Here is a 14,013-nt window from a genome sequence, read left to right on the forward strand (position 1 = left end):
GACAGGTAGGGGTCTTGAGGTGGGGAAGATGGCGGTGCCCATGGGGCGCACGTGACGGGCAGCGTTAAGGATGGCGGTGCACACGGGCCGCACGTGTCCTGAGGGAGGCAAGATGGTGGTGTCCACGGGCCGCACGTGTTGTGAGGCGAGCAAGATGGTGAGCAAGATGGCGGTGCCCACGGGCCACACGTGATCTGAGGCGAGGGAGATGGCAGCGCCCACGGGTCGCATGTGGGGGGTGCAGGGACAATAGTGGCGATCGAGCGGGCCTGGCACACAGCAGCGAAATGTCCTTTCTTCCCGCAGGCCTTGCAGAGCGTGCTCCATGCCGGGCAGCGCTGCCGGGGGTGTTTTGTCTGTCCGCAGAAGTAGCACTTGGGTCCCCCGGGGTTGGTTGGCTGCCATGCGGCGCAGGCCTGGAGTTGGCTGAGGGCGGCCGCTTGTGGGGTCCACGAAGGGGTGTTCGCTGGTAGGGTCCATGATGCCCAGGAGGGTGGGCCGTGTGGTTAGGGGCATATGCCTGTACATTGCAGGAGGCAACCATGAGTGAGATCGCTAGCTTCTTGGTCGCTGCAAGGTCGATGGCAGCCCCTTCGAAGAGGCACTGGCGGATGTAAGCTGACCCTATGCCAGTAACAAACACGTCTCTAATTAGAAGTTCTGAATGTTCAATGGCCAAAACAGCCTGGCCATCGCACTCCCTCACCAGGGCGTGCAGGGCACGCCAGAAATCTTCCACAGACTCACCGGGGAGTTGATGCCGTGTGGACAGGAGGTGCCTGGCGTAGATTTTGTTGGTCTGCTGAGCGTAGTTCTCCTTCAGTAGCACCATGGCCTCAGCGTACGTAGGTGCTTCCCGGATGAGGGGAAAGATAGCGGAGCTCAGCCATGAGTAAAGGATCTGGAGCTTCTGTGCCTCTGAGGGTGATTCTGTCGCAGGTCCGATGTAGGTTTCAAAGCAAGCTAGCCGATGGTTTGATGTGGAGATCCATCGTTGTAAAATCTCTGCGTAATAAATTGATGCACTATCAATTATGACGAGATGAGAGTAGAGAGTAATGGAGGCTTTATTACGCAGAGATGAGAGTAGAGTGTAATAAAGGCTTTATTAAGCAGAGATGTGGAGCCTCCTGCAGCTGCTGCCGAAATGGCTGCAGCTTGGAGAGCCCACACATTTATACTCCGCCTACTGGGCGGAGCCAGCAGATAAGGATCTACCACCGTAACTCTAATACAGGGGCTTTACCATAATACACCTTATATACGATATATACAATACAACAATACAACAGTGGTGACTACCACAGGTAGCAACTGACCAGGCGATCTACAGCATTGTAATGCAACAGTTTAAAGTGTCAACCAAAAGCATAACCAATGCTTTCCCTGTGCTTTGTAAATCTAACAAAAAGTGGCAATGGAGGCAATTGCTTTCAGTGCTCCAAACAAAACTCCCGTCTACAATTTTCAAAGAGAACCTTCTTGTACACAATACGTGCTGACATTTAAAATTTTGACACACATTGAAAATTTGACTCAAGCTTCAAAAGCGGCTGTTTTACCGTAAGCGAGTGTGTTTTTCACAGGTTTTTTTTTACTGCAATTAGGATTGAGTTTGATTTGACCAGTTAAATGCCAGTAGTCGATCAAGCCCATTAAAACGCAACACATTAGCTTTCACGTTAATGTGGCTCATATCGTGTGCATGACTGAACAGTTGCATCATACTTCAATCCTTTTACCCTTTCTGGCTCCTTTGTAGTCAATCGATGCTTTCGGAATGATAAATAATATTTTTAATTCAATAGAATAGAGGATAAACCGGCCTTCAGCAATGAGTCTGGCTTTTTGGCCTCAGAAGGAGCATTCAACGCCAATGGTCTGATAATCAGCTCGGAAATCCTACCACCACTTCTCCCAATATTCCTCAAAGGACAAAAAAAACAGTAGATGGGTGTGACATCAACAACAGCAAGAGTCCAGAATGGGCGCCCGTGCAATGGCAGCTTTGTTTACACCAATTTACCATTGTTGTTGATTCACTACTGGTTGTTTTAAGCTTTGGCCAAAAACACAACGCACCCTTTGAAACTGCCATTAAAGACAGCGTCGCCTGAACACTTAGCACCCTTTTTTCAAATGGAACATGGGAACAGGAGGCCATGCAACCCCATGAACCAGTTTCACCATTCAGTTAGAACATGTCTGACCCGTATCGTCATCACATCCATTTGCCTTAGGTTCTGTGACCATGAACATCCTCCCTAACAAAATAATCTATTGATCTTGTTTGTGAAATTTCCAAATAACTCCCAGCCTTAACACCTTTTTGGCAGGAGAGGGTTCCAGATTTACGTTACCCTATATTTACCCTATTTTAATGCTAACCTGCTGGCATAATGTTACAATTGGGGAAAAAAACAATCATTTGCAAGTTCAGCATTTCTACAACAGGATACTCTCACCTAGTATTCCTGCACCACCTTGGTTTTTAAAAAAACTAGCTTTGAATTCTGGAAGCAAATACGGCAAACTGACTATCTTGGCACTGTATTTATAACTACTGAAAAATGATAATAATTATAACATCCTAAACTTGAAAGATTCTGGCTCAAAACATTTGGCGTGTACACGTCAAATAAAGAAGTAACAACAGAAAGAGTTTTGTAAGTGTTGGGGAAGGGACTAAGTGATGGAGGAGATGTTTAAAATAGTGCAACATTGCCACCATGTGGTGAACCTTCCCCACTCCCAGGTAAGGTCCACAGCTAGAATGAGCTTAGAGGGCAGGCTTGACAACGGAACGTCAACTATTGCTTAGTTTGTCAATTCCTTTTTACTTATTCTGAACAAGCGGATTCTCAAACATGGGACAGGAACATTTTATGAGATTCCATTTGCAGCGCTGAATCTTGCTTCCCGATGAAACACGGCTGTTATACTCAGGCACACAGGCCAGCACGCCTGTTTCCAGCTCACTTCATTTCACCACAAGTGTGTTTTTTTTAGTGAAGGCTGCAATACCTCCTGGCAAAAATCTCATCAAACCTCTGTTTCCTTTGTAAACAGGTTACTCTGGATTTAATTACTTTTGTACACACGCCTCAGCCATAGCTCAGCCCAACCATGCCTGTGATGCAGAATTTGTTTTCTCAAAGATTAACATTCTTGCTTACTGTAATGCTTTATCTGCATTTCCATTGGTGCATCGCATTTTAGAACATAGAACATACATTGCAGAAGGAGGCCAATCGGCCCATCGAGTCTGCACCGACCCACTTAAGCCCTCACTTCCACCGTTTCCCTACAACCCAATAACCCATCCTAACCTTTTTGATCACTAAGGGCAATTTTATCATGGCCAATCCATGATAACACATGTTAGCACAGGGCTAAATCGCTGGCTTTGAAAGCAGACCAAGGCAGGCCAGCAGCACGGTTCAATTCCCGTACCAGCCTCCACGAACAGGCGCCGGAATGTGATGACTAGGGGATTTTCACAGTAACTTCATTTGAAGCCTACTTGTGACAATAAGCGATTTTCATTTCATTTCAATCCACCTAACCTACACGCCTTTGGACTGTGGGAGGAAACCGGAGCACCCGGAGGAAACCCACACAGAGACGGGGAGAACGTGCAGACTCCACACAGTGACCCAACGGGGAATCGAACCTGGGACCCTCGTACTGTGAAGCCACAGTGCTAGCCACTTGTGCTACCCACGGTACTGTTACTACTCACATAATCAGAGAATGGTAATGTTTTAAGATGTTTGGCGTACTTCAGTCGGTCTAAATAAGGCATTTGTAGCCTTAGGTAGTTCAACAATAAGTATTTATTTGCTACTAGAAACCATATACATGGCAGAGGAGCTACATCCTTGCTTCTATACAAGACTCTGTTCACCACTACACTAACCCCTAGGTGTGGGTCATGTATTCTCTTACATCACTGTATGGCTACTACTGTACTCAGTCCTTCCGTAACTCTATATGTGCCAAGCAATTATACTACCGATTACAGCCATTCAGTCCATCTTGTCTGTGCTGGTTCTCTTGTGGTGCAGGGACTGAATGTTTAAGGTGATGAATTGGGTGCCAATCAAGTGGGTGCCAATCAAGTGGGCTGCTTTGACCTGGATTGTGTTGAGTTTCTTGAGTGTTGTTAGAGCTTCACTCATCTAGCATGTGTAGAAATTCCATCACACTCCTGAATTGTTCCTTGTAGATGGGGGACAAGCTTTGGGGTGTAAGGAGGTGAGTTACTCACCACAGAGGTCCCAATCTCAGACCTGCTCTTGTAATAACAATATTTATATGGCTGGTCCAGTTCAGCTTCCAGTCAATGATAACCCCCAGGATGTAGGTAGTGAGGGATTCAGCGATGCTAGTGTCAAGGGGAGATGATTAGATTCTCTCTTGTCGGAGATGGCCGTTGCCAGGGACTTGTGTGGCATGAATGGGGCTGCACGGTAGCACAGTGGTTAGCATTTTTGCTTCACAGCGCTAGGGTCCCAGGCTCGATTCTCGGCTTGGCTCTGTTCCATGTCTGTGCGGAGTCTGCACGTTCTCCTCGTGTCTGTGTGGGTTTCCTCCGGATGCTTCGGTTTCCTCCCACAAGTCCTGAAAGACGTGCTCTTAAGAAATTTGGACATTCTGAATTCTCCCTCAGTGCACCCGAACAGGTGCCGGAATGTGGCAACTAGGGGATTTTCACAGTAACTTCATTGCAGTGTTCATGTAAGCCTACTTGTGACAATAATAAGGAATATTATGTTACTTGACACTTATCAGCCCAAGCCCGAATGTTGTGACGATCTTGCTGCATATGGACACAGACAACTTCAGGACCTGAGGTGTTGTCAATATTGCTGACTATTGTGCAATTATCAGCAAATACTTCCACTTCTGACCTTATAATAGAGGGATGAAGCAGCTGAATATGGTTCGGACATTACTCTGATTGCTTGTTTCTTTCTGCATTCAGCATGTTTATATTCATCTTATTTGCTTATATTAGTCCTGTTCTCAGATGCTAATTAATGGCAATCAAATAGATACGATGGGAATTCCTCCAATACTCTTAGATTTGGGGAAGGAAGCTTAGTTCTTGAGAGAACCAGAAACAAGTGTGACTTTACCTCCCATGTCAGGTACACACCGAACCTGAACACATTGAGAATATCTGACAGATAGTGCCCCCCTGGACAAGAGAATATCTGCATCGAGAAGCCCACATATTTCTTCCTGAGCATGTCCTCATCACCTGCACCAAAGAATGCCACGTTGCATCTTGGTTGCTGAACTGCAGAGAATGTGTGCCACAGAGAAAACTCATTGTAATATAGGCACAGGAAGAAGCTATTCACCCCTTCAAACCTCTGCTGACATTTGATTACCCATATTATCCTATCCCCAAAGACTTATTTCACCCCAGTAACTACCATTAAAGATAATGGGCTGGATTCTCCGTTTGGGAGACTATGGGCAGTACTCTCCATTCCCCAAAGCCGATTTCATAATCGGGGTTCGGACACAGAATCCCTTTTTAACGACCGAATCGGGGCGGCGTTTGGATGCTCCGCCCCCTCCAAAACGGCATCAACGGAGAGTATGCCACCCACCATTGGGACGTCCTCAGGACATTACCTGAAGGCCCTCCCCTGATGCTCCGCCCCTAATGGGGCGAGTTCACGACGGCGCGGTTCACTTGTGCTCTCAGTTTTTGTGAACCTGACGTGGTGTCTGCGGACTGTGTCCAGCGCCACCACAGTCGGGGAGGGGGGGGGGGGGTGAGGGGGGGGGGGGATGCCGCTGCCCGGGGGGGCTTCGACGAGGGTTGGGGGGACTGGTGGGGGGTGGCCCGGGGTTGGCGAGGGGTTGTCCAGGGGGGCACTATCTGTCAGATTGAGTCCGCGCGGGCCTGACTCTTTCAGGGTCTTTCAAAATTCTGAACACCTCAACCAATCACACCTTCACCGTTTAATTTCCAGGGGCATAAAACCTTGGAACCCTAATGTAACATTCTGGGAAATCTGCCCTGCATTTCTTCTGAGGCTAATATATCTTTTTTCAGCTGTGGTGTTAAGAACTGTAGACAGTCCTCCATGTGTGGTGTAATCAAGGCTATGTGTGGCTCTTAGAAAACTTCCTCTGCTTTATATTCAGGCCCTCCAGATATAAAGGCTAACATTCCATCAGGTTTGTTGATTTTGTTTTGTTACCTAATTGACATTTTTGTGACATGTACTATGGAACCATAAATCTCTATGGATATCCACAGTTTGTAGATTTATACCATTTAAAAGACACCTGAATTTTCTTTGGTCTAAAATGAATGACCTCACACTTGTCTGTATTTAAATCATTTTGCGACATTTAATTTACAAATGTCTATTTGTAATTTATGCTCTAGTCAACACTACTTACAATGGCACCAATCATTGGCTGGGATTTACCGTAGGTAATGGTGCTCTCACCCTCTGGTTGGAGAACTGGTGGGAGCTCTGTGTCGCTTTTTATTCGGGAGGCCCAAAGTGATTCTAAAGAACTCAGGCACTTGTGTGGACAGCAATGGTCCTCCCAGTAGAGTGAAAATGCTGCCGCTGAGAACCTAGGGACAATCAGAGGCTGGCAGGTCTTTATAACCAGCACCACCATCTGGAGTGGTGGCCATTGATGGTGCTGCAATAGCACCCGGATTGCTGATAGATCCCCAGATAGAGGTGAGCATAGGTAGGATGGGGATCATGTAGAAGGGGCTACCATCAAAGGGGAGGCATTGGAACCAAGGGTAGGGGGATGACCATGCTGGAAGACCCTCATACCCCATTGCTGAATCATTTGATGATGCACAGAGTGCCCATAGACAACTCCCTCAGCCCCCCCCCGCCCCGCCCCAGTAGACCACTGGCTAAAGCCAACAGAGTTTACTAGGCAGCCTCTTCAGATGCCGTACTCCATGTTGCTTTCTTGTTGCCAGTTGCATTCCAATACTTTTGCCCTGGCAGGTATGCACGGTAGCATAGTGGTTAGCATCAATGCTTCACAGCTCCAGAGTCCCAGGTTCGGTTCCCGGCTGGGTCACTGTTTGTGTGGAGTCTGCACGTCCTCCCCGTGTGTGCGTGGGTTTCCTCCGGGTGCTCCGGTTTCCTCCCACAGTCCAAAGATGTGCAGGTTAGGTGGATTGGCCATGCTAAATTGCCCGTAGTGTCCTAAAAGTAAGGTTAAGGGGGAGTTGTTGGGTTACGGGTATATGGTGGATATGTGAGTTTGAGTAGGGTGATCATTGCTCGGCACAACATCGAGGGCCGAAGGGCCTGTTCTGTGCTGTACTGTTCTAAAATTCTAAATTATGGCCCAACTGTTGAATATAACAATCAGGAGGGTGGAGATGATCACTATGAGGAAGGAATGCACATATTTAATGCTTACATAAAATTATCTCAAACTCCCAAAGGTATTGTGACAGGAAAATAACAATAGCGCACCAAGTCCTCAAATGTGTATGCAGTAAGCAGCAAGACTCATTCACAAATCTCTCTATTTCAGTGATAAGAGAACACAGCTATTCATTCAATAGCAGGTATCTAGGTGAAGGAACTCGATCGCTCGGTCCATGAATCAGTGGGTGAAGGGGTGCCATGCAATCGCCACCCATTGGTAGTTAGTGATGAGTAACCAATAGCCTCCAAAGGGACCAGTGCCTGACGCTCAAAAACAGGAAGGTGACATTCTCTTCAAAGGTTTTTGTTGAGCCCAGGAAGAGGAAACTTACTGACTGCCGTCCGTGCTCTCAGCCTCTGAGCTGCAGCATCTCACCCTCCTGCACCACACCAAACCCCAACCCCAGATGCACAACTTTAACAGATCATTGAAACAAGAGGATGTAAGCAAATTTCCCATCCGATCAGAACTGGTGAGTTATTTCCACACTTACAGATGGTCAGAATTATGGAAATGAGATCTTGTTAAATGAACACAGTGACCCTCGCAACCTCCTCTTCAAAGACATTGTTGAAACCTGAAGCTGGTTCAGACACTACCCTGATGTTTAATTCTACATATTTAAAGAAAGAGAAAACACAAAGAGTTGAATTTATGCACAGGCCCCACCAGTTTTGGCTGGATTATGCTGGGTCTGTAACTTAAAATTGCAGTAAACCTAAATGGGGCGAGGAAGAATGGACAAATTACTCCCCCCCCCCCCCCCCCCCCCCATTGCTTTATTTTAACCACATTACTCCACCCAGTTTCTGCTAATGGAAGGAGTTAAAATTCTCTCCCCATGTGTGAAATCGATCAATTCTTCGCAATCAACAACTCTTTCATTTACAAAAAGCCCAACTGAGAATATTGAAACCAGAAACTAGACTGTTGCACGGTCTAGCAATTTAGCAGCGACAACCTCCCAGTTCTAACTCCCTCTCAGTTTTTGATGGCGAATGAGTCATTCCTCCAATTCAGGTCCTGGGACCCACTTAAGTGGTCAGGGGAGAGTTCAAGGTTGCCGCGTTGCAATATTTATGCTGATTAATATTAGTGTTTCCACATTTGGGAAAAAATATTCTGGCATGGTTTTGCTTTCAACAAACAACATGATTGTTTCATTAGGTGGGCCATCAAGCATGAAGGAACTGCAAAGCCTGGTCAGTGGAAGCATTCGAAGTTGGAGAATCCACTGTGGAACAAGCTAACCTACATGTGGCCTGTGCTGCCAGATGGTGATTTGAATGAGGTAATAGCACTTCACTGATGAGTAGGCAATGTACAACATTTTTCAATAAATTTTTCATGTTACAGAATTGAAGTTGTCCAGGCAAAGAACGCATTAGTTCAGAACTCTCGGAGCTGCAGAATAGTGTGTACTTGGCGGGAGAGCTTCAATCATGGAGGTCATTTTCATAAACTTGAATATTAAATGCAGTAAAGGTTTCATGGAGGTATGGCTGCAAACAAAAATAAATGATAAAGGAAGAGGTAAAAAGTCTGTAACACTTTATCATGTTGCTCTGAAACATACCAAAGCATTGGCTTTTGTGTGGCATTTGTGACAGCCCATTTTGAATGCAGAAAGATCCCAGTAAGATTAATGGTAAATTAATCTATTATTGATCATCATTGTTGATGTAAGGATAGTGACATCCCAGCCGGGATTCTCCCGCAATTGGCCTGATGCCGGCGCCAAGAGCAGCATGCACCACTCCGGCGTCAGGCCGCTTGGAAGTTGCAGAATCCTTCTGGGAGCTAGGCCGGCGCCTGCGGGGTTGGCGCCGCGCCAACTGGTGCCAAAGGGCCGGCGTGGGCCGGCGTGTGTTGCCGCATATGCAGGAACGCCGTGGTGTTCTGGCGCATGCGCAGAACTGCCGGCGTGTTTCCTGCGCATGCGCAGGGGGTTTCTTCTCCGCGCCGGTCATGGCGGAGCCTTACAGAGGCCGGCGCGGAGGGAAAGAATGTTCCCACGGCACAGGCCCTCCTGCAGATTGGTGGGCCCCGATCGCGGGCCAGGCCACCGTGGGGACCCCCCGGCGGGAACCCCCCTTGCCCCCCCCCCCTGAGGACTCCGCTAGCCTCCCTCCAAGCCATGTCCTGCCAGAATGGGCCATGTCTATTTCACGCCGGCGGGACTGGCCGAGGACGGGTGGCCACTCGGCCCATCAGGGCCCGTAGAATTACCGGCGCGGCGTGATCCCTGCCCCCGCCCGAAAACTGGCACCGGAGAATTCGGCAGCCGGCGTCAGAGCGGCGGGAGGGGATTCATGCCACCCCCCGGCGATTCTCTGACCCGGCGGGGGGTCGGAGAATCCCGCTCCCCGGGGGGATCTTTAAAACAATTAGGCAGACAGGGTTTTGGTTTAATATTTTATCAGGAAATTGTAATGAATTACAGTGTGGTGAAGATGCACCAGCAATGTTCATGATTGCTGCCTCTCCCTTTAGAATGGCTGCAGTATAGGGCGACATGGTGGCACAGTGGGTAGCACTGCTGCCTCACAGCGCCGAGGACCCGGGTTCGATCCCGGTCCCTGGGCCCTGTCAGTGTGGAGTTTGCGCATTCTCCTTGTGTCTGTGTGGGTCTAACCCCCCACAAACTGGCAGGTGAATTGGCCATGCTAAATTGCTCCTTAATTGGGGGAAAAAAGAATTGGGTAGTTTAAATTATTAAAGAACCAGAATGGCTGCAGCACAGAAGGAGGCCATTGGACCCATCGTGTCCATGCCTGCTCTTTGCAAGAACTATATCGTCACTCCTGTGCTGCTGGGTTAAAATTCTATGGAACTCCCTTCCGAACAGCACGGTGGGTATACATACACTAAATGGACTGCAGCGGTCCAAGAGAAGGCGACTGATTACCATCGTCTCAAGGGCAATTAGAGATGGGCACAATTGCAGACCTTGCCAGTGATGCCCACATTCTGTGAAAGAATAAAAGTTCAATTAGTCCCACCCCTGCCCCCCATCCTTTTCCTGCAGCCCTGCATTATTAATTTCTCTTCAAAAAGTTGTCCAATTTGCATTTGAAACCCTGATTGAATCTGCCTCCACAATCCTTTCAGACATTCCAAATCCTGTCCACTCGCTGCATAGAAATGTTTGTCCTCATGTTGCCTTTGGTTCTTATGTCAGTCGCCTTAAATCCGTGTTCTCTTATTTTGACTCTTTAGCTCGTGAGAAATTTTCTCCATCTGCTATATCTCGACCTTTCGGAATGGGATTTTCCAGTCCCATCCACCCCAATTCCCGTCTGAAGTCAAGGGACCTTTCAATGATCCGTCACATTTTCCCATCCCACCTGTGATGATTCCCGGAGTAGGCGGGGCCGGAAAATTTACCCCCTCATGTTTTAAACATCCATAAATCATCTCTCAACCTCTCTTCTCGAAGGAGAACAGCCCCAGCTCCTCCAGTCTATTCACATAATTGAAGTCCCTTATTCCTCAACCATTCTCACAAATCTTTTCTGAACCCTCTCTAAAGTTGGCCCATTTTTCCTAATGGGCGCTGTCCAAAATTGGACGTAATACTTCAAATACTGAGGCTGAAATAATGTCTTCTAAAAGGCTCCTCAACAGTGCTCTGCCATTCAGTTAGCACTTGGTTAATCTGATTGTGGCCTCAACTCCACCTTCCTGTTTACCTCCTCTCAATCCTTGACTCCTTTGTCGTTCATAACTCTACTTCAACTTTGAATATAGTCAAAGGCACTGTTTGTGGTAGTAACACCTGTGGTATTATATACTGCATACGAGGGTATTACGGTAAGGCCCCTGTACTACAGTACGGGGATAGATCCCTGCCTGCTGGCTCCACCCAGTAGGCGGAGTATAAATGTGTGGGTTCTCCGAGCTGCAGCCATTTCGGCAGCAGCTGCGGAAGGCTCCACATCTCTGCGTAATAAAGCCTCCATTACTCTCTACTCTTGACTCGTCGTAATTGAAAGTGCATCAATTTATTACGCAGAGATTTTAAACTATGCGGACAAGGCCCACCCACTCATTCAATCCACCGCTTTCCCACTGACAGCTGAGGCTCACCAGGCCTTCAACCATATCAAGGCCGACATCGCCAAGGCGATGTACGTGCACGCGGTCGACGAGACGCTCCCCTTTCAAGTCGAGAGCGATGCATCAGACGTCGCTCTGGCCGCCACTCTCAACCAGACAGGCAGGCCCGTGGCATTGTTTTCCCGCACCCTCCACGCCTCCGAAATTTGGCACTCTTCTGTCGAAAAGGAGGCCCAGGCCATCGTAGAAGCTATGCGACATTGGAGGCATTACCTGGCCGGCAGGAGATTCACTCTCCTCACTGACCAACGGTCGCTTGCCTTCATGTTTAATAACACACAGCGGGGTAAGATCAAAAATGATAAGATCTTGAGGTGGAGCATCGAGCTCTCCATCTACAATTACGAGATTTTGTATCACCCCGGTAAGCTCAACGAGCCCCCCGATGCCCTATCCCGAGGTACATGTGCCTGCGCACAAGTAGACCGACTCCGCACCCTGCATGACAATCTCTGTCACCCAGGGGTCACCCGCTTTTATCACTTCATAAAGGCCCGCAACCTGCCCTACGGCATTGAGGAAGTCAGAGCTATCACCAGAGACTGCCAGGTCTGCGCGGAGTGTAAACCGCACTTCTACCGGCCAGACCGAGCGCGCCTGATGAAGGCCTCCCGCCCCTTTGAACGCCTCAGCGTGGACTTCAAAGGGCCCCTCCCCTCCACCGACCGCAACACGTATTTTCTCAATGTGGTCGACGAGTACTCGAGATTCCCCTTCGCCATCCATGCCCCAATATGATGTCTGTCACCGTCATCAAAGCCCTTAACACCATCTTCGCTCTGTTTGGTTTCCCCACCTACGTCCACAGCGACCGGGCATCCTCCTTTATGAGCAATGAGCTGCGTCAGTAGCTGCTCAACAGGGGCATTGCCTCGAGCAGGACGACCAGCTACAACCCCCGGGGAAACGGGCAGGTGGAGCGGGAGAATGGGACGGTCTGGAAGGCCATCAAGCTGGCCCTTCAGTCCAGAAATCTGCCAGCCTCCCGCTGGCAGGAGATCCTCCCCGACGCCCTTCACTCCATTCGGTCGCTCCTGTGTACTGCCACTAATGAAACCCCCCATGAATGTCTCTTTGCCTTCCCTAGGAAATCCACCTCCGGGGTTTCGCTCCCAACATGGCTGGCAGCTCCAGGACCCGTTCTCCTCTGTAAGCACGTGCGGCTACACAAGGCAGACCCGTTGGTTGAGAGGGTACAGCTATTTCACGCGAACCCGCAGTACGCCTACGTGGCGTACCCCAACGGCCGACAAGACACAGTCTCCCTTCGGGACCTGGCACCAGCTGGGTCCCCGCACACACCCCCCCCCCTCTGCCCCGGCGCCACCCTCTCTCCCCCCAGCGCACCCCACCACAGCCCCCGCTCCAGGACGATCTGTCCTCCCCTTGGTCCCACCCGTGGATAAAGATGAGGTTGACACACTCCCGGAGTCAACGACGACTGAACCAATGCTGGCATCAACACCACACCTGCGGCACTTGCAACGGCGGATCAAGGCGCCCGACCATCTAAATTTGTAGACTCTTTCAAAACTTTTTTTAACAACATGTATGTAAACAGTTTCCACCACCCCCGCTGGACACTTTTTTAACAAGGGGTGAATGTGGTAGTCACCAGTGTTGTATTATATACTGCATACGAGGGTATTAGCGGTCAGGCTCCTGCACTACAGGTACGGGGGTAGATCCCTGCCTGCTGGCTCCGCCCAGTAGGCAGAGTATAAATGTGTGGACTCTCCGAGCTGCAGCCATTTCGGCAGCAGCTGTGGGAGGCTCCACATCTCTGCTTAATAAAGCCTCGATTACTCTCTACTCTCGTCTCGTCGTAATTGATAGTGCATCACTGCACTACTGGGTGGAGCATTTTATAGATTAATGAGCCTCTGTGAAAAAAGATTTCCTCCTCATACCAGTTTTAAATTGCAGACTTCTCAACTGCGGCCCCACGTTCTAGATTCCCCACAAGCTGAAACACCTGCTCAGCATCTACTCCCTCTAGATTCCATTAGTAGAATTCTCGTTCCTGAGACTAAGTGTTGAAGCCGACGCAGGATTTGTGGACTTCCACAACAGCAAATCTGGCGCCACATCTGGACCGATTCAGCGACTGTTGAGGGGCTAGCACTGGCGCCATGTGGAGCACAATCAATTCCAAACAGAAACGATCCCCCCCTCCATGCTCACCTGCACAACACTCTCACCCTGACCCCAAACCATCTTCACACGCACCATCACCACCTGCCCCAGTCAGTGCCACAGCTGGAGCCCCGCCATGTGCTGAGCAGTGATGATGACAGCAGCACAGACGGCAGCTCTCGACGCGAGACCCAAGAAACCCCAGAGTTTGAATCCAGGTTGATACAGATTTCCCGTCACAGATATCTCCAACACTCCACCATCCCAGAGACACCCACGTCAGTTGGGCACTTTAGTGGAGAGGCTCCTGGG

At 49.1% G+C, this 14,013-nt stretch overlaps 1 protein-coding gene across 1 annotated transcript in view; it reads left to right on the forward strand.

Annotated features, from left to right (window-relative positions):
* The window catches only part of LOC119971775 (doublecortin domain-containing protein 1-like), a 695,221-nt gene that overhangs the window by 508,383 nt on the left and 172,825 nt on the right, over positions 1–14,013 (forward strand). The window contains exon 20 of the mRNA XM_038807879.1: positions 8,614–8,737. Coding sequence (XP_038663807.1) covers positions 8,614–8,737 — 124 coding nt within the window. The remainder of the gene's footprint in view (positions 1–8,613; positions 8,738–14,013) is intronic.

Source organism: Scyliorhinus canicula, chromosome 9 (genome assembly GCF_902713615.1).
Source record: "Scyliorhinus canicula chromosome 9, sScyCan1.1, whole genome shotgun sequence".
NCBI lineage: Eukaryota > Metazoa > Chordata > Chondrichthyes > Carcharhiniformes > Scyliorhinidae > Scyliorhinus > Scyliorhinus canicula.